General features: G+C 39.3%; 1 protein-coding gene across 1 annotated transcript in view; it reads left to right on the forward strand.

The window, feature by feature from the left end:
* MMP16 (matrix metallopeptidase 16) overlaps nt 1–23,238 on the forward strand; it is a 309,425-nt gene that overhangs the window by 199,419 nt on the left and 86,768 nt on the right. Inside the window, exons 5-6 of the mRNA XM_075549513.1 lie at nt 15,717–15,878; nt 18,035–18,246. Coding sequence (XP_075405628.1) covers nt 15,717–15,878; nt 18,035–18,246 — 374 coding nt within the window. The remainder of the gene's footprint in view (nt 1–15,716; nt 15,879–18,034; nt 18,247–23,238) is intronic.

The following is a 23,238-nucleotide window of genomic DNA, read 5'->3' on the forward strand; positions in this document are numbered from 1 at the left end:
TTCTCTCTTTTTAGTTTTGTTGTTGTTTGCTCTTTGTATGTTCCCACTCTGGGGGTTTTATATAAAGTGAAATATGTTCTAGTCAATCGATAACATTTTTGCGTGTCTTTGGTTATTTCTCCCTGGCTACACCACTCTTGTGTGGATTTCTTTGTATGCTTCTTTTTTGAAGGCCTGCATTCTCGTCCTTGAGAATTGAACTTTAATTTTTTAAGTTTATTGGCATTTAATTAACACATCCTACAATTCAATATTTCAATCATATTGAACTATTGTACAACTAAAAGCATTGTACAGTCATCATCACATTCAATTGCAGAACTTTTTTTTCTTTCTGGAACAGAATAACATATTCATTGTTATTAGCTCTTCATTTACCCTTCAACCTCTCCTGGCATACTAATTAAAAACCCACAGCCTTCTAGTCCATTTTGACGGACCATGACCCTATAGGTCAGGCTAAAACTGCCCCTGTGAGTTCTCCAGACTGTAACTGTGTACAGCAGTTGAAAGGTCTGTCTTTCTCCTGTACAGCACCTGGTTTCAAACTGCTGACCTTATGAGATCCCAGCCCAATCCCTAACCACTACATGAAAAGTGCTCCCTTCCCAGCCCTACCCCAATATTAATGTAGTCACTGTCTCTATAGCTTTAGCTACCCGGGATTTGAAATACAGAAACACATACAAAGAGCAAACAACAACAAAACAATACCAAAAAGAGAGAGGAATCTCAATTGAAAAAAGGGCAGGAAATATTCAAAATAAAGCAAATGTAAAAGGGGGGATCAGATGATAAAGTGTTAACTTTTAACTTGTCTTCAATAATCCACTTTTCACTGCCTTCTGCGGGATCGCAAGGCTTTTCCTGTCTGTGGTCTGTGAACAGAGGAGATTCACTGGAGAGCTGATCATTTCAGTCCTACATTTCTCAAAGTGTTTTTCTTTAAACAGTGGAAATGTACCAGGACATTACCTGAGTCTATCCAGGTGTCTAAATGGGTCAAGCAATCATCCAGCTTCTTAGACTTCTTCCTTTACCTTTCTAAAAGAAAAGAAAAAAAAGAGGAACTTTCCCAACATTTTCCTGGGAATGCAGCTGATTGGTCTTCATAAGTAAAATCATAACCACAAACACAAGACCTCACATGAAAGTGTCCTTCATATCACCCTTAAAGTAGGCTTTAACGAGAATTATTTCTTTAAGTGTTTTGAGCAGTCGTTTCACTACAAGGTAATCTTAAAAATGTCTCTGGTGCCTAACTATTTAGACTGAAGAAGCAGGGAATTTAAGCTGTGAACAACAGTATGAATTATTTTGCTCCTCTGCAAGCATGCAAGCATGTACTGACTTGCAACCTTGTAGAGGTTGTGATCGACATGCTTATAAACAGCACAGGCATTTCTCCAAAGCATACACATAAAGACTGACCTTGAAATACAACTTTCCTCTAGTTCCTAAATGCTTCCGCCCCCTCCTCCCCCTCATGATCCCAATTCTACCTTGCAAGTCTGGCTAGACCAGAGGATGGACACTGGTACAGATAGGAACCAGAAACACAGGGAATCCAGGGAAGATGATTCCTTCAGGACCAGTGGTGTGAGTGGAGATACTGGGACCATAGAGGGAGGATGGGTTGGAAATGGGGAACTGATTACAAGGATCTACATGTGACCTCCTCCCTGGGGCATGGACAACAGAAATGTGGGTGAAGGGAGATGTCGGATAAAAAGTCATTAATAAATTAATCATTTATAAATTATCAAGTGTTCATGAGGGAGGGAAGGACAAAATGAGGACCTCCCTGATGGCAGGGCTTAGGTGGAGAGCAAATGTTTTGAGAATGATGAGGACAATGAATGTACAAATGTGCTTTAAACCATTGATGTACGTATGGATTGTGATAAGAGTTGTATGAGCCCCTAATAAAATGATTAAAAGAATAAAACTACTGACCTTGAACTAACTGCTGTGTGTACTGTTTACAGAAGACATTCCTTTTGCAATTCTGTCCCATTGCATCACAATAAGCCCAATGTCCTTTCTCACAAAAGCCAACCCATCCCATGGTGGTGAGCCTGCTCATGTGTACAGCAGCACCATATCAATTCTATTACCTTAAGCCTTTCAAGCCTTTCTGTTGTAGGATACGCCACATCAGCACAAAAGGATGGAAGGATATAATAAAGTTCATGGGGGCAATGCAGTCCAGGTAATGTGGTACAAGCAAGTGAATTAACTAGTTCATAAATTTTCCCAAGTCCTTCTAATTATTCGTCACTCAAAAGTTCAATGAAAAGCCAATGAGGTGCCGTATGAAAATGCCATGAAGGATTTAATGAGTCTCATGCGCTTTTGCAGGACCATAGCTATTTTGTAGATTTTAAAATCAAAATGAAAATCTGATTCCTCCTGTTCTAACCCTAGCAATGTTGTTTGTAGGTGCTGGGTAGTCATTTCCAACTCACAACAGCCCTAGGTAAAACTGAATTCAACAATACCCAATCCTGAGCTATCTTCAGCCTTGTTGTGACGTGTGAGCCCATTTTGGTAGTCACTTGCCCATCTTGTCAAAGATCTTCGTTTTCTCTGCATTTCTGCCTTACCCAGCATGGTGTCCTTTTCTAGGACTGGTTTCTCTGATAACATGTTCAAAATATGTGAGACAAAGCCAACCCATCCATATTTTTGAGGAACATTCTCTGGTACTTTTTCCAAGACAGATTTGTTTGCTCTTTTGATAACCCATGGCACTTTCAGTGTTCCTCACCAGCCCCGCACTTCGAATGAATCAATTCTTTGTCTTCCTTACTCAATGTCCAGCTTTCACAAGCATATGGGTGTTTGAAAATATCTAGGTTTGTTTGGGTCAAGGCCATCTCAGTGCTCAAAATGATAGCCTTGCTCTTTAACACTTTAGAGAGAGGCCTTGTGCAGTAGATTTGCAATACATCATTTGTGTGCCTTATTGCTGATTCCGTGAGCATGGATTATATTGCCAAGCCAGATGAAACCCTTGTCCACTCACTCTTTACTCTAGCTATACTGAGGTGGCCCTGGTGGCTTAGTGATTTATGCAGTTGGTTGCTCATTGTCAAGTCAGCAGTTTGAAACCTGCAGCCCCTTCTTGGAGGGGTGATGAAGCTTTCTACTACCATGAAGATTTACAGGTTCAGAAACCCAGGGGAATGGGTATACACTGTCTGTCAGAAACCCACAGGGAGTTATATGCTGTCTATAGCATCTCTAGCATCTCCATGAGTAGGAATCAGAATCAAACTAATGGCAATGGGTTTCCCGTATCAAAAGTGATAGTAAAATGTGAAGCATTTTCTGTGAACTTGGGAAAGCAAAATCCCTCCACACTATGTTTTACATTTTTTTCCTTCAAATTTTTATATTTGATCATTGACCTTGTATTCAAAGTTTTAAAGTAATAAACAAATCCCCAGTAGTCTACCCATCACTAGCTTCTTGATTTCTCTTCTCCCTCGTGTGGACTCACTATCTTTCCCTATCCTTAAGGTTACACGTGTCCCCAGTCTTGCCCTTTGCTTTTCTTCCCTCCCTAGCCTTTCCCCCTTGGCAGTCTCTAATCCTGTTTTGTTTGTTTGTTTTTGTAAAAAGTGTGCTCTCCCTTGTAACAATGGTCTCATATACTATTTGCCTTTTTGTGTTTGACTAATTTCACTCAGCAGAATGCTCATGCAAGGTTTTTGACCAACTGTCATAATGAGAAATAGCGTCATTCAGACATCATTTCAATCATGCTGTCACTCAATTTTATTTTTCTTTCTAATTTCAGGGCCTCCAATTTCTCTTTCCCTCTTAATCACCTTAGTTATAGCCTCCTCACCTGACGACTTTAAGCTTTGGAATGCTAACCGCAAGGGCAGAGATTCAACACAGCTTCAGATACTCTCAGAAAGATGAGACTCTCTACTCCCCAAAAGATTTGCAGCTTGGAAACCCTGCATAGGACCTCTCTGTGTAGCATTAACTTACTGATAACAGGTTTAGAATGACTTTAATTATTAAAGTAGTTTTTTATCTGCTCCAGACTTCAGCCAGAATGTACTTTTGTACATTTTAGCAAATTACTGTAGAGAATTATCATTTTTATATCAAACCTTCATAACACTAACAAAATTTTTCAGACAATAATTCAAAACTTGATCTGATCATGTTTTACCAGTTGGTGCAATAATTTTTATGTAGTTAAATTTGATACATAAATCCCTATTGGGATATTTAAAGTATTCTTATTAAGTTTGAAATATTTCTCGTGAGAAATAGAGAATTTAATGTCTGCAAACCTGTTACCTTAAGCATATTTTAAATCATTACTGGAAAACACAGTACATTTAGTTCACCTACAGTAGGAACTGACCCAAGCCGTGGTCAGACTTCCTCTAAGGAGGGGCAGCTAAGGAGAGGAAGGCCCTCAGGTGATGCTCTGACACAGTGGCTCCAATGCCAGGCTCAAGTGGAAGAACCATTGTGAGGATGGTCTAGGACCAGGCAGAACTCCCTGCTGTTGTGCGGGGGTTGCTATGGGTCGGAACTGACCCTATGGCTCATAATAACAGCAACACAGTAGAGGTCCAAGTTTTCAAATCGGCTGTTGAATCAGTGAGTATAAGTGATCTGGTTTGCATGTAACTGTAGAGAAAGGGTAACAGGCCCCCATCAGACCCAGGGGCCCAGGATGGAATAAATGATTGGAGACATAAGTAATATTGTTCTGAGAACCTTTCTCTTTGACTCAACAAGGAGGCTTGGGTGGGGGGGGGGGGCAGGGAAGAACACTCTTATTAGTGTCCTCGGTCTAGTTGATGCACATTCAATTGTATTTGCTTTTTTTAGAAAGACTTTTTTGACTGAATTGAAGTCTTGTCTAATTCACTACAAATTCAGAGTTCATATCCAAACTGTACACTTAAAGTTATTAATATAAAGTACGCTTTGGCCTTGACGATCCAAATATTTGCTGAGGTATCACTTTGTATCGAATAGACCTGAGTTATTTTCATGATACTGATGGATTCCGACCCAGGCAAAGCTCATTGCCATGAAATTGATTCCCAACCTATTGACACTAGGGTTTATAGATGATATAAATCTCTCTCTCTCTCTCTCTCTCTCTAAATCATTTTATTGGGGGCTCTTACAGCTCTTATCACAGTCCATATACACATCCATTATGTCAACCATATTTGTACATATTTTCCATCATCATTTTCTTTTTCATTATTTTAAAACAATTTTATTGTGGGCTCCTACAACTCTTATCACAATCTATACATTCATCCATTGTATGTCAAGCACATTTGTACATTTGTTGCCTTCATCATTCTCAAAACATTTGCTTTCTACTTAGCTCTCGATATCAGCTCCTCATTTTCTCCCCACTCCCCGCTCCCTCATGTACCCTTGATAATTTATAAATTATTATTTTGTCATATCTTACACTGTCCAATGTCTCTCTTCACCCACTTTTCTGTTGTTCGTCCGGCACCGAAGAGGTTATATGTAGATCCTTATAATCGGCTCCTCCTTTCCACCCCACCCTCCTGGTATCACCACTCTCACCACTGGCCCTGAAGGGATCATCTGTCCTGGAGTCCCTGTGTTTCCAGTTCCTACCAGTGTACAGCCATCATCATTTTAAAAATATTTACATTCTACTTGAGCCCTTTGTATCAACTCATTTCCCCCTCCCCCACCCTCTCTCCCTCAAGAACCCTTGATAATTTATAAATCATTGGGTTTTTCATGTTTTACACCGAGCACTGTCTCCCTTAACCCAATTTTTTGTTGTTCCCCCCCTGGGAGGGGGTTATATATTGATCGTTGTGATTGGTTCCCCCTTCCTCCCACACCTGCTCCTTACCATCCCGCATGGCTACTCCATGGTTCTTCCTGAGGGGAATATCTGTCCTGGATTCTCTGGGTTGTAAGGTCCTATCTGTACCAGTGCACATGCTCTGGTCTAGCCAGATGTGTAAGGTAGAACTGGGTAGTGGGGAAGAAGCTTTAAAGAACTGAAGGGAAGTTATATGTTTTGTCAGTGTTATACTGCACCCTGACTAGCTCGTCTCTTCCTTGTGACCCTTCTGTGAACTAATGTCCAATTGTCTACAGTTGGGCTTGGGCCTCTACTCTAAATTCCCCCTCATTCGCTTTGATATGATTTTTCTGTTCTGGGTCTTTGATACCTGATCCCATCGACACCTCATGATCGCATAGGCTGGTGTGCTTCTTCCATGTGGACTTTGTTGTTTCTGAGCTAGATGGCTGCTTGTTTATCTTTAAACCTTTAAGACACCAGACACTACAACTTTTGATACCTAGACACCATCAGCCATTTCCAACACATTTCCTTATTCACCCAGAGATCTTGTGGAGAAGGTGAGCATCACAGAATGCCATATTATTAGAACAAAGTATTCTTGCATTGAGGGAGTCTTTCACTAGTAGCCCAGTATCCATCAGTTCCCTTAATACTTAACATATAAATATGTGTACATAGCTCTATTTCCTTATTGTTATATATAAATAGATTTATATATGCACATCTCCATATTTGGACCTGTACAAATGTCCTTTGCTTCCTAGTTCTTTCCTCTATTTCCTTTTACTTTCTTCTTGTCCCACTATCATGTGAGACCCTCAGTTGGGTTTCAGTAATTCCTCTGTTATGTTGCACTTGATCAAGTCCTACCAGGTATCCTAGGCCCTCCTTCCATCAATTTTATATCACTTGTTCCCTTGTCCCTGAGTTTGTTGGCACCCCACCTACTTCCTTTCCCACATCTCCCCTTTTCTCTTGTCATCGCTCTCCCACCCCCCACCCAACCATAAGTCCCATTGTTTTCTCCTCCAGATTGTTTATCCTGCCTACTTATCTAGATAGACAAGCAAAAATAATAATACGCACAAAAATAAAGCAAAACAAAACAACAAAGAAAAGCCTATAAATAGCTCCAGGTCTTTTGTTGACCTTTATGAGTGTTTTCCGGTGGAGCCTGGCTATCAGTCTCTTATGAGATCAGTTAGCCTTATCTTTCTCCCTTGCACAGCACAAAGGCATGATCCACTGACTGTAGATTACAGGACCAACACTTACCTGACAGCCCCCCCCCCCCGCCCCTTCAAGCTCACATATGTCCTGAAGTGCTTGTCTCATTTGAGTATGAGTGCTTAGTAGTTCTTTATTTTAAAAAATTACCTTTACTTATTTTCAAAGACTTATGAAGTGCAATTTGTTTTCCCTGTATTTTAGGTGTTTGATATTTCATTGTGTCTAGTGACATGCTTCAAACTGAACCACATCTAAACACACAAATCTATAACATTACCAGCATGTTGTCCTCAATATATTAAAAAATACTGTGAAAAAATATTTTTAATGAAATATCAACCTACTATACTTTTCTCCTGGTTATAGTAATGCTGTGTTTTTGGGTGGTGAATTGGGGTGGAATATATATATATATATATATCCAGGTCCTTATATTTAATTAAAAATTAGAAGCAAAGAAAAATGAGTAAAAATTTTAGTAACCAGAGACTGAAAAAAATAATCATAACATTAATTTGTGAAAAAGAATAAAAAGTTAACTTGTTAAAGAGTCCTGGAGAGAACTCTTAAGGAGCAAGTGTACTCTTTGACTCAGGCCTTCTGGGGTAAAATTATTCCATAGGATATTTTTCCAGGCTTTTCTCCTGCAGTGTCCCGAGTTGGGTGTTAAACATTTGTGGGTTGGAATCAACTGCCATCCACTTGAACAAGCGCTTTGACAGAATGGCCTTTCAGCTCCACCGCAGTACACATTCAAACATGGAAAGTTGCCAAAGGTTGATGAACAAAGATTGAAGGACTCCATGGGCACAGCACTGAACAATTCCAAGGCATCAAAAGAAATGCTGAGAGGCTCCAGGGGTCCGAAGCTTACCAATTGAAAGGTTTCCACAAGCTGATGAGGCACTTGCCTATGACAAGAAATTTGGAGGACAATTAACTAGCGAGCCTGACTGGAAAAGATCCACCATTTGTCCCCATTCCAAAGAAAGATGACTTAAAAAGTGCAGAAGTTGTCAAACAATATCACTGATATTGCATGCATGCAAAGTTTTGTTGAAGAACAGATGCAGGAATACAAGAACAGGGAGCTGCCAGGAGTTCAGAAGAGGATATGGCATAAGGGATATCATTGCTGATGTCAAAGGGATCTTGGCTGAAAACAGGGAATATCAGAAAGATGTTTAGTTGTGTTCGATTGACTAGACAAAGGCATTCACCTACATGGATCATTACAAAATTGTGGATGACATTTGAAAAGAATATAAATTTCAGAACACTTTATAGGGTTCGTGCAAAACTTTTCTATAGATTCTATTGACCAATAAAAGGGACTAGGAATGTTGTACGGTTTAGAATCAAGACAGGTGTGGATCGGGTTATATGCTTATTCATTCTGTATTTGGAGCTAATATTTAAGAAGCTAGACTATATGAAGAAGAATGTGGCATCAGAATTGAAAGAAGGCCAATAAACAACCTAAGATATGCAGATGCCAGAACATTGCTTACTGAAATCCAAAAGGGCTTGAAGTGCTTGCTAATGGAAATCAGAGACTACAGCCTTTTGTGTGAATTGCAAAAAATAATCAATGGACCAATAAACAACATCATGTGAAATATAGAAAAACGATTGAAACTGTCCAGAGTTTCATGTTGCTTGGATCCACCCTTCAGTGCCCGTGGGAGCCACAGTCATGAGACAAAATGGTGCATTGAACTGAGCAAATCTAAAACTTCTCCAGAAAGTGCTGAAGAGCAAGGATGGTACTTTGAGCCCTAAGGTGCTCCTGGTTCAAGACATGGGATTTTTTTAAAACAATTTATTAGGGGCTCATACAACTCTTATCACAGTTCATACATATACATACATCAATTGTATAAAGCACATCTGTACATTCTTTGCCCTAATCATTTTTTTCTCCTCTTTTCTTTTTTTACATTTTATTAGGGACTCAGACAACTCTTATCACAATCCATTGGATTTTAAAGAGCTTCATATGAATATGATATGAAAGTTGGACAGGCAGTAAAGGAGACAACTCCCCACCCCAAAAAACTTGTGTTGATGAGGAATATTGAAAGTGCTATGAACTGTCAAGAAGAAGTAAATCTGTGTTAGACATAGAGTCAAAATGCTTCTTAGAATTAAAGGTGGTGAGACTTTGTCACACACAATGTGGACAGGTTATTCGACGAGACCAGTCCTTGGAAAGGGCATCATGCTTGGTAAAGGAAACTGAAAAAGAGGAAGATAAGATGGCAGTAAACTTACTGTGGGCTTCAGTCGTCTGAAGCGGCTGCGAAAGCTTCCTCGAGCTCCTTAGCACAATGAATAACTCAGAGTTGTCTAGACACATGGCTGTTGCCTTTGCAGAGTGGCTGATGAAAGTATGAGGCAGAGACAGAAGATGGAAGACTAAAGGCATGCACTATTTTATGACCTATTGTCTTGCAAGCCACTTCCACGATGCTGAACCAGCTAAAACTCTGATAGAGTGTGAGCGTCCTAAGCGGGTATCAGGATAATTGGGAGTCATCCTAGAAGCTGATTCGCACACATCCCTCTAGCTCCCTATCTACCCAAGCTCTCTGCGTGCATATCCTAGTAGGGATTATAAATTAAAAAGGTCATTCCCATCCTGTCTACTGAGATCTGGAGGAATTTCCACTAACCAAAGTTTCAACAACAGCTTCTAAATCTTAGAACTAAACAAGAATTAAATTATTTTAAAGGTAGGTATTTAATATTTTAAAATTCTTCCGTTAGTCATTTAACTTACAAGTAAAGACTCAGGTTTAGTCTGGCACTATGGTTAGATTTTGGACAGTTAACCACAAGATTGGTGCTTCAAAACATAAATACTATATCGTCCCATGGGGACCAGATGAAAGTGTCTATATCCTATAAAGGACCAGTCTCAGAAACCCAGAGGAGCACTTCTACTCTTCCCTACAGGGCAGCTGTGAATTGGACTCGGCTCAATGCCGGTGGGATTATGGTAGCACAAAGAGGGGTCGCAGGGTGACACACATGATTCAGCACTGGACTGCTAGTTAAGATTAGCACTTTAGGCCCATCGAGACACATCACAAAAGACAAGCCTGGCTATTTACCTACCAACACTTACAGCCTTGCAAACTCGGTAGAACAGCCCTCTAGAACAACACTGACCCCAGGCAGAGGATCGCCATGTGCTGGAATTGATGTAATGACAACAATAGCAGCATGGTGGCACAAACAGTGACAATCTCAAACTATATCCCAAAGGTTGGCAGTTCAAACCCACCCAGATTCAGCAAGGAAGTCATAACTAATGATCTGCTTCTGGAAGTTCACAGCCTTGAATAGCCTACAAAGTAGGGCTACTTTGCACACATGACGTCATCGAGAGTCAGAGATGACAGCAACTAACAAGAGCAACCACATGAACTGGAAGTTACCGATATACCATTATGGTGTGCTTTGAGATCAAATCATGAATCAGAGGCAAAGAGGATAGATATAAGGATGAACTGAATTTATCTACGGAGTTGAGGAGGGCTTTTTGTTGTGTTTTGTTTTTATAAGAACAAAACCTGTTAACAGGCAAGATAAGAGATATATACTAGAGAAAAACTATACTGAGTCCCAGAAAATTTCAAAAATTGACATACAGAATGGCATAATCTTTATAAAATGCAAAACACTACTAGAAACTATATGGAAACATACATATTTGATAAGAAATATATAAACAAAGAAATGAGTAATTTAAACATCAGATGGCGTCCATGGAACTGGTATCATTCTAGTGTTGACATGGCCTGATAGGATTTAAAACATAAGGATTACTTACGCTTTCTACTCATCATTTTGTGTCTGGAATCTTATGCATATTTAGTCATACATTGACACATAACACCATTTAAGTACATAAGTCAGCAAAGGGACCAGAATATCCAAATGCTTTCAGTGTGGAAGAACTTAGATATGTGATATAGAGACATAATTATGACAAGGAGGCGATGAGGAATACATGATCTTTACTATTATAGAGCACAGTATTCTGAAATTGTATGGGCATATGCAAAAGAGAGATTAGAGATACAATTGAAAGCAGCATTCTCAGAACGCCAAGTCTTGCAAAAGAAGCAAGTGTTCTTTCTGTACGAAGAGCTAGAAGACTGATTTCTCCTTTGTTGCCTACATGGTGATAAGATCAAGGCATATTGCAATTGAGAATTGTGAATAATGTGAATTAATGATAAGTTATGGGAACAGTTATTATTTTCATCTTGAGGAATGGGCCTGGTGCATTTTAATTGTCTAAAGCTCATCATGTGCCAACAACTTTTGTTCCTAGTAGAATTCAAATCGCAGGGTGGCACTTTATGTAACAACTTAGCCTTTTAAATTATTGTGAAGCTACAAGAAAGGTTTAATTACATTATTGCCAATCCTTTGAAGAAAGGTAATTGCTGGGGGCCCTTGGCTAGCATTCCTGATTGAACGTGCTGTGGCATGCGCAACAGGTCACAAGTTCATTTCCAGGTCCTACTGATTTTCTTCTAAAGTTTTATTTACTTCGTTCCTCAGACAAAGAATCGCTCCACCCGTGGAAATGTTGCTTAGGGAAATATGATTGACCTAAAGAGAATACATAGATGAAATTATATGGCTTTGAATATTATTGCTATTACTAACTGGTAAAGAAGTTATTAGTGTCTGAAAGACTGCTTCTCTGGTGACAATTTTGAAGTACTTTTAATAATTCAGCAAAGTCTGAAAGTTTAATGGTTGATTAAATGCAGCAGCTAGAGTCTAAGAGTGAGTTTTAACCCATTTATCTAGGGGTCGGGGTGCCACTTGCATTTGAGGCCATGTAGGTCACTACCCATAATGACTCTGTATTTTCAGTGGCTGCTTTTCAGAAGTAGTTAACCTGAAATACCTCTGGTCTGGGTGGACGCTAACCTTGAACCTCTAAGTTACAGCAAATGTGTCTATTATTTATTCCACCGAGGCATGGTACCCAAGCTACTTCTTTCTAAGAAGATTCTGAAGGTTTGGGGGGTTCTTGTTTTGTTTCTCCATCAAAAAGCAACCATAGTCCTCATAAGCCAGACTGGAACTTTCTGACCATGAAGTTGCATTTGTTTTGTGGTAAGAAGAGACCAAGAGAGTCTGTGGGTTTGGGTTCTGGATGAACACTATTGTCTTAGTGAGGAAAACGTCCTGGAATCTGCTCCAGAATCTGCTTCCCCACAAGTCCAAGGCCAATGGTCTCAAGGCAGAGGTGGGTCACACGGATCTCCACCCTCCGCCTTTCTAGACCTTATTCTGAAACTGCCCACTCCTGCCCTAACAATCTACTTTCTGCCGGGCTGGAAAAGGTGTTTCCATGGCCACAGAGAACTCACAGACAATGCTCGCAATTGTGGGAGTGTGATTAGAGAGGTTAACAGCTCACCCCAAGCCGCGATCAGAAAACATGTGACAGCCTCAATGCTTCTGGTCTCGGCCTTGACCGCTTTCATCAGGGACCGGGACCGTGCGCCGTGGTGATTCTTTCTTGATGATGTCAGGAGACTCCCTGTCCCTGTTTCTGAGAGGGCTCTCTTGTACACAAGGACATGGGACAAAACTGACCACGCCCCTCTATTCAATGTTTCACACACCCTGTGAGTGTGGTCCTGCCCAATCTTAGGTGTGAGGAACAGAGACATGGATCGAAGAGTCATCTCAAGAAATTTTACTTCGGATGGGCCTCTAAGCCAGTGTGGTAGTTAGATAATCTCTTGCCAATCTGAGGATTCAAAGTGAAGGGGTGACTTTACAGCAGGTTTGCCGGGAGGAGACGAGCCAGTCAGGGTGCAGTATAGCATTGATGAAACATACAACCTTCCTCTAGTTCCTAAATGCTTCCTCCCCCCACTATCATGATCCCAATTCTACCTCACAAATCTGGCTAGACCACAAGATGTACACTGGTGCAGATAGGAACTGGAAACACAGGGAATCCAGGGCAGATGATCCCTTCAGGACTAGTGGTGAGAGAAAAGATACCAGGAGGGTGGAGGGAGGAGAGGGTAGAAGGGGGAACCAATTACAGGACTCCACATATAACCTCCTCCCTGGGGGACGAACAACAGAAAAGTGGGTGAAGGGAGACGTCGGACAGTGCAAGATATGACAAAATAATAATTTATAAATTATCAAGGGTTCATGAGGGAGCGGGGAGCAGGGAGGGATGGATAAAGAATGAGGAGCTGATGCCAGGGGCTTACGTCGAGAGCAAATGTTTTGAGAATGAATGTACAAGTGTGCTTTATACAATGGATGCCTGGATAGATTGTGATGAGTTGTATGAGCCCCCAATAAAATGATTTCTTTTAAAAAAGAAAGAAATGTTACTTAATCAATTAATTCATTCTTAAATTTTTGACAATAACTGTTCGAGTAAAATTGACTACTCATTTTTGACTCTTCTACTCTTGGTTTGACTGCCTGCACTTGTTTTATTTATTTCATTTGAATGGCCCTTCATTTGCCATGGAGCCCTAGTTGCAGAGTGAACCCAAGAGTTGTTCTAAGTGGTGTATAAACTAAGGTCACCTGGTCAGGTAGTGTTTCACAGCTGTGGCAACCCTACTGAGTAGTTCCACCCCGTCCTATAGAGTTGCTTTGAGTTAGAATCAATTTAGTGGCAGGGGGTTTGGGGTTATTTTTTTTTTTATTATTGCTTGGTAGGTTCTTATCTTATTCTTGGTAAAAATTCCCTTCCATTTCTAATCCACTGATAGTATGTTCAAATAAAACAGGACCCATATTCCATAGGTGTGAGCTTGCTAGAAACACATATATGCCTCTCCTACAACTGAACACTTCGTTAGGACTGACAATAAACCCCCTGAGTATCAGGTTTGTATCTCAAACAATGGGGTGTTCTAGTAGAAATAACCAAAGTGTTCATTTTAGTGTTTAGTGATAATATTTTATGACAGTGACTACATATTATATTATTTTGTATGTCTTGATTTTTAAATTTCTACCATTTATAAGAGGAAAAATAAGTTTTTTGAGCATGGAGGTGATATGTTCTCTTTCATGTTTTAAACCACTCTAATTTTTTTCACTCTGATACTGAGTTATTTATTCTTCAAGGGTTGGGTAAGGAATTAGACAAGTATTTTTTTCCATGTGATAATATCACATGTGTGGTCAGTTTTCCATCAATTTCATCCATTTCTGTATGACAGACTAGATCCATATGGAAAAATGTTAGATATACTCTTAGTTTTCGAGTACAAAATAAAACCAAACAAATTATCATAATACATTGTAAAACTTGTCGGGTATTTTTTCCTTGAAAAATAATATTTGAGACATTGCTTGAAATTATTTGCATTCATAGCAAGGTGCACGTGTGAAACTACATTGATGATCAATCATGTTATTAAACCATTTCACTTGGAAACCTGAAACACACAAATGTAACAGCTGTAATTATTTGATGCTCACATGGCTAAATTAAATTTTCAGTTGTCACAAATAGCAATGTCGTAGCGCCTGATTTTCTCCTGAGGGGCGTTCTGATGATTCAGGAGTGGAGACTTGCGGGAGTCATCAGCAGGGATTTGATTGCGCAAAGTCAGACCAAAAGTCTCTGCAGGACACACACTGTGCACTTACAGTCCACGAGAGGCAAGAACTCCGATGTAAATACAGTCTGTTGTGACCACTTAAAACGGATTCTGATTGGTATTGATAAGCTGTAACTAGCATTCATAAGACTGTTCCAACACTGGTTTTTATTCGATCTTACTATGAGAATCAATATGACAATGCATTTGGTCTTGGTTTTTGTCTTCTTTTGTTTTAGGCTAATAGGAAATAATATCCTTAGGCTAGGCTTCAAAATGACATGAGATCTAGTCACAGGTCTAGAATGACAAAGATTTACCACATCTATGCCTTCACTTACTTGCTGTAAAGGAAGAGTTTATCTCTCCTCTCTATTTTACTGAGTAGTTGTTGAATGTGCAGGTTATTAAAAATCAATTCAAAATGGAAATGAAAGAAGGGAATTTTCCCATCAACTTTTTAAAGCCTCTTCATATAAGTGATAAGCTGAATATTAAGTGTTTAATCATCGGAAATTGACTTCTGCAGCATGAGTAGCATTTGCTAAGGGGTTCTGATGATGCCATGCATTAGACATGGGCTGCTAAGCATAAGGTTGGTGGTTCAAACCCACCAGCCAATCCATGGAAGAAAGGTGTGCTTCTCTGCTCCTGCAAAGATGTACCATCTCAGAAACCATGTCTAGGGTAGCTAAGAGTTGAAATCTGCTCAGTGACACTGGGGAAGGAGCACCCATTTTGATTACTGCTGTTCCCTCAACTTTGATATTTTATTGCTTTTCCCATTTTCTTCAGTAACTTTTCCATCACCCCTTTCCCCGTTTTAAATTTTGATGTGCAAATTAAATTTCACTATTAGGACTGTCAATGATCCAATCATATTTATAGCTGAACTAAAGTGTCTGTCCTCTTCTGTTGTTTTTGTTTTGTTAAAAAGCAGTTTGTCCTTTTTGGCCTGTACTTAGCTGTTAGTTACAATATCACCTTTTCTTTTTTTATTTACACAGGAAATGACTTATTTCTCGTAGCAGTTCATGAACTAGGACATGCTCTGGGATTGGAGCATTCCAACGACCCAACAGCCATCATGGCTCCATTTTACCAGTACATGGAAACTGACAACTTCAAACTGCCGAATGATGATCTGCAGGGCATCCAAAAGATATATGGTAGGTTACCCCTGTCAACTTTGAAGACATTTACTTAGTGAAATAATCCTTCCCAAAAGGGCAAATATTTTATGATCCTTCTTCCATGGAATAATTAGAATAAGCAGGTGTGTAGAGACCAAAGTTTACTAGTAGTTAAAGGATGGGTAAGGATGAAGGGGAAAAAAGTCAATATTGAACATCTGGCCAGAGTAATAATTAAATATAGAATTGAACAAGGGTGATGACTGATCAACATGGTGAACATAATGAATGTCACTGAACTGTACATATGAAGTTTATTAAGGCATCAAATCTTCGCTATATATTTAATTACTCCAATCAAAGCAAACCAAGATCTGTTTGATTCACCGTATAGTAAGTCTAAAATTGCTCTTGTGTTTTCTTCTGTGACATAGATATTCTCACTGTACGTGAGAAGTAAAAGCTGATTGAAATCTGACCTATTTGCAAGATTCTTTTACCAAGTGTTTTGTTGGCAAAAGCCCAGAGATCTTTTTGTATAGGTTATGAGAAAGTCTTAAACTTGTAGTTATAGCAATGATTTGATAAACTTTGGTAATTTAAAATTTAGGTAAAATATATAATAAGTTAATGAACTAAGAAATACAGTGGTAAGTCCAAGCTTTTAACATAAGATACTAAGTTATTGATACAAACTGATAACCTTGGTGCTCACCGTATGAGATTTGATGTTAACATAGTTCCTCGAGAAATCACTTTCAAGCTCCAGAAAGCTGTGTGACAGACATAAGAAACTGACTGAAAAGTATGTGATTGCTCAATCAGATGAAAAGTTATCAAAATGGGAGTCAAAGTTAATAAATGACTGTCTTTCCTTATACACAGCTCCAGATGCAAATGGCTTCTCATAGAGTAAAATAATTTCACTTGAAGAATTCAGCCAATTAATGCAAATCAAGAGACAAGGGGGAAAGACTATTTATTATACATATTTACTGTAATCCTAACTCCCATAATATAACCCTTGACCTTTACAGAGACATTTGCTTTACCATTAAGAATGTGACATCTGTAATTTACATAACACAAAAACAAATGTGTGTTATCTGCATGTTAATATCCAGTATCCCAAAAATTCCATTTGCATTTTTAAGCAGCACAGTTTTAAGTTAACTAATTTGTTTCCCATACTTTTTCTTTTTTTTTTTCAATTTAGATATCTCAGTGGTAAGCATTCATTCTGTCACTGTTAAAATAAATTTGATGAATAGGTCCACTTTTGTGCTGCTCTTCCTTGTTGGGATACTGAGAAAAGGGAAATGTCCCACACTCCGCATTTAGTGCACATGTTGAGTCTGTGAGAACATATTATTGTATGTCATGAGGAATTCTTCTGAAGTGGTTAACTGACAGGAGGTTCTTTCTCATGACCTCATGAATTGAGTCTAGACTGTAAGTCTACAAAAGAATATTCTTCTTAGATCTAAATATTATGTGTGAACAGATCTGTAGTTTTGTTAAAAATATATAAATCTCTTGGGGAATGATGCTTAACATCTGTGCCAAATTACACGTGTAAACTTGGACTTGATGTAGAAGTCTCACTTTAGAAATTCTTCTTCATATTAATATTCTTTGGGTGGTGCTTGAATCAATAGATACTTCAGATTCAGGTATTCAAATGGCATGCCCTCCCAGCATTTTGTCAAAACATTTGTTTAGAAGAAAATAGTGAAAGGCAAGGAAAGGTTATAAAATGTAATCGGAAACATAGAACAAACTTTGGTTACTTATAGAAATATTTACATTGAATCATTGTCTACTGAAACCTAAGATTAGTTGTGATTGAACTTGGTATGCGTGGTTCCAAGATTTATGTTCAATTGATTATTATTTATACGCCACTTATTTCCAAAAAGGTTTGAAAGCCAGCTACCATTAAAAATTAACCCCCCAAAAAGCCTAGTTACTTAGATCCAGGATATAGTATGTTAAGGGCCATTTCAGAGATCTAGGGAATGCTTTGTTTGGGTGAGATTGTTTGTTTTTTCACAAAATAGATGGCCTTGAAGACCTCTTAGCTCCCTTTGTGTGTGCCCTCCCCTGAAGGACGAGTGATTGTCCTCTGCAGAGTGTTTGCCAGCACTATTCCAGGTGTCAGTGAGCCACCACTGTCCTCCTGTTTTCAAAAGGTCCACCTGATAAGACGCCTCCACCTACCAGACCTCTACCCACAGTGCCCCCGCACCGCTCCCTTCCTCCGGTTGACCCAAGGAAGAACGACAGGCCCAAACCTCCAAGGCCGCCCACCGGCAGACCTTCCCATCCTGGAGCCAAGCCCAACATCTGTGATGGCAACTTTAACACTCTAGCTATTCTTCGCCGTGAGATGTTTGTTTTCAAGGTAGGAGGTTGTGATTTCTTTTCACCCCCACCCCCCTACGCGAGATCTACCAATGGTAGATCAAGTGGCTTCTGTGTGGCTTAGAAAAACAAGTTCTCTTTCATTCTAATGCTAACTTCCCAGCCCTCTCACAGTTAGAAGTTTCCAAAAAAAGAAAAAGTCTTGAAAAATAAACGTACAAATGGGCTTAACTGTCTAGCAGAAGATTGCTGTAACATTCTATTCTGGGAATGCATTTGTGTCAGCAAAAGCCGTAATGCCTAGAAATGTGATGGTGAGGCTATGCTGCATGTTATGAAGAGATAAAAAAAAAAGCATAATTTAAATCGTGAAGAGGAACTAATGGGGATGATTTGCTTAGAAGCTGAGGCACTTCCTGGCCTTCTGCAGTGATTGTATCTTTTGGTTTGCACATCTTTAAGAGAGCCCGGTCATTTCACTTCACAATTAAAGCATTATTGTTTTTTAGAAACAGTCATTTTGTGTGGGATCCACTGGTACTGTTGGACTCACGTCTCCTCTCGGAGATGATCATTTTGACTTTCAAGAAATCAACAGCAGCACCCTTGGAAATTTGTAGTTCCGCACTTAGAAGTATATCTACCTAATTTATCTACCTGTATATAAGTATATCTACCTAATTTATCTACCTGTCTTTTTAAGGCTGCAAGCTAAAAGCGGGCACATCGTGCTCAGCCATCACTCTTTTGGGAAATATTGTGGTAATTTTACACATTGCTTAATATGCTTCCCAATGCCATTATTTTTCCAACAATAACTATGCTAACAGTGTGTCAAAGTAAGAAGCCTAATATAGCACAGTACTGAAAAATAATTTTCACCCTCAATGTTTATAAGCCAATCATAAATATTAACAAAGAATCTAAGTGTGTATGTTGGAATTCGAGTATTAAAATAGTTACATTGTACAACTATGATCCATTAAAAAATAATATGCTCTTATTTAAGGTGGACACCAATCAATTGAGAATGGACTGTTGCCATTCTTCTCCAGAGTGCTTTGTCTGCCAGAGGCTAGACTTTAAAAATATAGATTTTTAAAAAAAATTTAATGGACAGAATATCTATTTACTTCACTTGACAATAAGATCTGGACTTGATATAATTGGCAGAAGAGCACCATACTTTCTAAGGCAAATCAATGCTTTTGTCCAAACCCATAAATAGATATTTTTAATTTTAATAAATATTCTATGATCCTTAACTAGGTATCTCCCATTCAATTTTCTAGTAGGTTCATAAATTTAGACTCAGAGAGCAAAGGTGAATTGTACTTAAAGGTGTGTGGATTTGTTTGCCTACATGTTTAAAAGCTTGTGGGAATATTCTATTATCTTTTCATTCAATTTTTTTTGAAAACTTTTGGAAATGCCTTCATATGTACATTCATATACACCCACACGTATACATGTGCATGTAAAAAATGATGCATTGGTATTAGCCCGTCTCTAACATCAATTCTCTCTGAGCTGGATTTCTGAGTCTGACCTACTTTGGACATATTGTCAAGAGAAACAATTCCCGGAGAGGGACATCCGTGAAGAGGCAGCCCCTCCACGAGATGGGCCGACAGTGTGGCTGCATGCATGGGCTCAGGCACAGACGACCTTGTGAGGATGGCACGGGGCTGTGCAGCGTTTCTTTCTGCTGTGCACAGGGTCGCTGTGGGGTTAGAGCCAACACGATGGCACCTGACAACCAGACCATAATGGACACTACTAATCGCCACAAGCAGCATCCCAAGGCTAACTCCTACGAGGTGGATGTCAGATAATGGAGGTCTCCAACCATTATTACCAATTCTGCCCCAAGCAGTCTCTCACCAGGCACTGCCCAGACTCTCTGGTTATCTGCTGGATTTGGTCGTTTTCTTCAATAACCACATGGAACCCATACTTACAGTTAAAGTTTTATTAGAAGAGTAAACGGTTACAATTCAGGATCAGACATGACTAAGGAGGCAGTTCTTGGATGAAGAGAACCCATAGGCAAGCCACATCTTGTACCCTCTGGCCCCTCAATTGGAGCCTTGGCTCTTTGACACTGAGACCCCCTCACTCTGGCCTGGGCCCTGCTTAGGGAAGAGTTGCCAAAGTGGCTTCCCCAGCTGTCTCACTCCACCGGTCTGCATGCCCACAATTGCCACCTGGCCCATCGACTGAGAAGTCCTCTACATTTTCTCACCTTTGGTTCTGCTGTCACCATGTCTCTTTGTCCCTTCTTGCCTTTTCTCAACTTCTCTGTCTTACTGTTCTTTGTCTCCTGGTTCTAATGGGTTCTAAGCTCAAGGACCTTAGATCCTAAGGAAATGCTCTACTCTTATGATAGTAATAAGGCCTAGTCCTATCCAGTCATTTCGAGCGCAGCACAAGACCATGGTGACAAGGTCATATTATAGTAATTCGCTACCTTATCACCAGAAGATCACTGTGTGTGTATGTCTGTGTCTTCATCTTTCTCCCAAGAAGTAGCTTGTGGGTTTAAACTACAGACTTAACGGTTACTAGTTCCATGCTTATCTGACAGTACCACCAGGGTGACTTATAATTATGGAAATTTTTACTTGAAGGAAATGGTTCATACAATTTTAGAAGCTATCAAGTCTCAACTTCGTGGATCAGGTGGCGGGCTGGAGGCTTTTCTTGACTCCTGTGAGTACAGATATCTGTATGACAAGCAGCTTGTTGTTATCTCATAGGGTTGTTTGAGCTGTCAGCAGGCTGGTGGTTTACTTTCCAAGGATGTAGGTTAGAGAATGATCAAGTGAATGCAGGGCTGGATTTGGAATTGAGAAACACCAAACTTTATGGGAACATCCATTGATGATATGAGCCACACCTCCAAGGGAATTCTTTAATCTGATTGGCTTCCCACCCAAGGTCACAAAATAGAAGATGGTTACTTAATATCTTACAAACCACCGAGAATGATGGCCTAGCCAGTTAATACATATGTAACCATTGCACTCTAGAAATAAAGAATATGACTTGATGTTGACAATTTGCCTTCATTGATCCACTTGAATTGCTGAACTCAAGGAAAACAGGTATCTGCCTATGTTGTGATCATTTGTACCTATTTCTTTGCTATGGACATCATGGGATCTTTTTGTTAAGTTCTAGATGCAGGAACAGATAACAATTGTGTGTGTCAACTTTCAAGCTGAATGCAAAACAATTTTCATTATCCATACAGCATCTCAAACCAGTACAATCGGTTCCCCTAAGCTCACATGCTCTTATGGGTTACTTAAACAAGATGTCCTACAGAATAGAGTTCCTACAGTTCATTTTCTTTCCTCATAATTGATGTGTCATTCACAGTCCTGTTGAAGATAACATCATTTGATAGGCCCTGCATGCTTTGTAGTCACTACATGCCTAATGGAAACAAAGGCACACAACTTAATTTGTATACCTCTGATTTTTCATATGATGAATGCTTATGCCTAATTGTTTTTAGGAGACACCAGGGAGATGAGAATCTAAGTTAGCATCCCTGTTCTCAAAGCTCAAACTTCAAGACTAAACCCAAACATGAACATACAAGAGTAGAATGCATAACATTGACACTAATAGAAAGTATGGAACATGTGTGAGTAGATCAAGAAGACTTGCATTTGAGAGAGGAATGTTCTAGGTGCATTACTGAAATGAGTATTTGGTATAGTAAAAACTACATAGTGGTTAAGAAGATAGACATGTCAGCTTTCATATTGTTTTTGATGTTAGGTACCAATGACTCAAATGATCTTTAGCAGAGAGTAGAACTGTCCCTATAGAGTTCCTTTGTCAGAAATCCTTTAGGGAGCAAAGTGAAATGCCTTTCATCCTGAAGAGCTACAGATGGCTTTGAATTACCAGCATTTAAATTGCTTTACTCTTGCTTCACCAAGGCTCCTTGATACCTCAGCGCAGAACAATAATTCCCTAGAAAACAATTAGTCAATCAAACTAGAGCTAGTGTTCTATGTCACTAGTAATAACCCAGCCAAACAATGGTTAAAAGCATTTCATTGTGATTTTTAAAAATGTATTCTCCCATAGATTTTCATGAGTCGTATTTACTTAATGAGGCTTGGTGGCTTGAGGGTTAAAACACTGGAGAGTTGTGTGAATGTTGCAGCTGTAACCCACCAGCTACTCTGTAACAAAAAGATGTGGCAGTCTGCTTCCATGAAACACTGTAAACAACTAGAAAACAGCAAGTTGCTGTGTGGTGGTGGCTTATGGGGTTGCTATTTTTGTTTTGATTTCTTAATTCCATATTGTATAAAATCTATGAAAATCTAGACTTTTAAACAGAAGCTAATCCCATCAGACATTCTTGTTTCTTTGATTAGGAAGAAGCTTGACTTTAGAATAAGAACGTTAGCACATGCCATATACATTTTTTGGTAGCAGGAATCCTCTTAGGGACTGTATTTATGGGGGACGTTCTAGGAATGTCTCTGTTATTTAAAGTCAGTTTACCTACCTAAGTGCTCGTATAAAGGGAAAATGATATATAATTCACCTTCCAAATGTTCATGGAAAAATTAATTATCTTTTGATGAAATTTGGCCAGGAACTTAATGAGGCCCCCTATTGTGGTTGTGTGTTTGTGTGTGTGTGTGTGCGTGTGTGCGCGCGCGCTCTTTCTTTATGTAAGATAAAGTTAAGCCTTCAATATAGCTTCATATCTTTGGGGAAAGTAAACAAAATAAAGCAAGGACATGAAAATCAAAAGGAAATGGTAAGGAAGGAGAAACAAAATAGCAATAACAAAAGAAATCTGCCCTTTCTTTAGAGAAGGTAATTTTGAAGCTGTTCCCCGAAGAATGCAGCTATTTGTGTCATAGCATGTTGTTGTGACTTTGCTGACAATAGCAAGATCTCATTGTTCAAATGAATACCCTCAAAATGCCTTTGGACTAGATAATAACATTGAATATTTTAGTTGTTTGGTGGTTGGAAAGAAAGCTAGAAGGCA

This window comes from Tenrec ecaudatus, chromosome 5 (genome assembly GCF_050624435.1).
Source record: "Tenrec ecaudatus isolate mTenEca1 chromosome 5, mTenEca1.hap1, whole genome shotgun sequence".
NCBI lineage: Eukaryota > Metazoa > Chordata > Mammalia > Afrosoricida > Tenrecidae > Tenrec > Tenrec ecaudatus.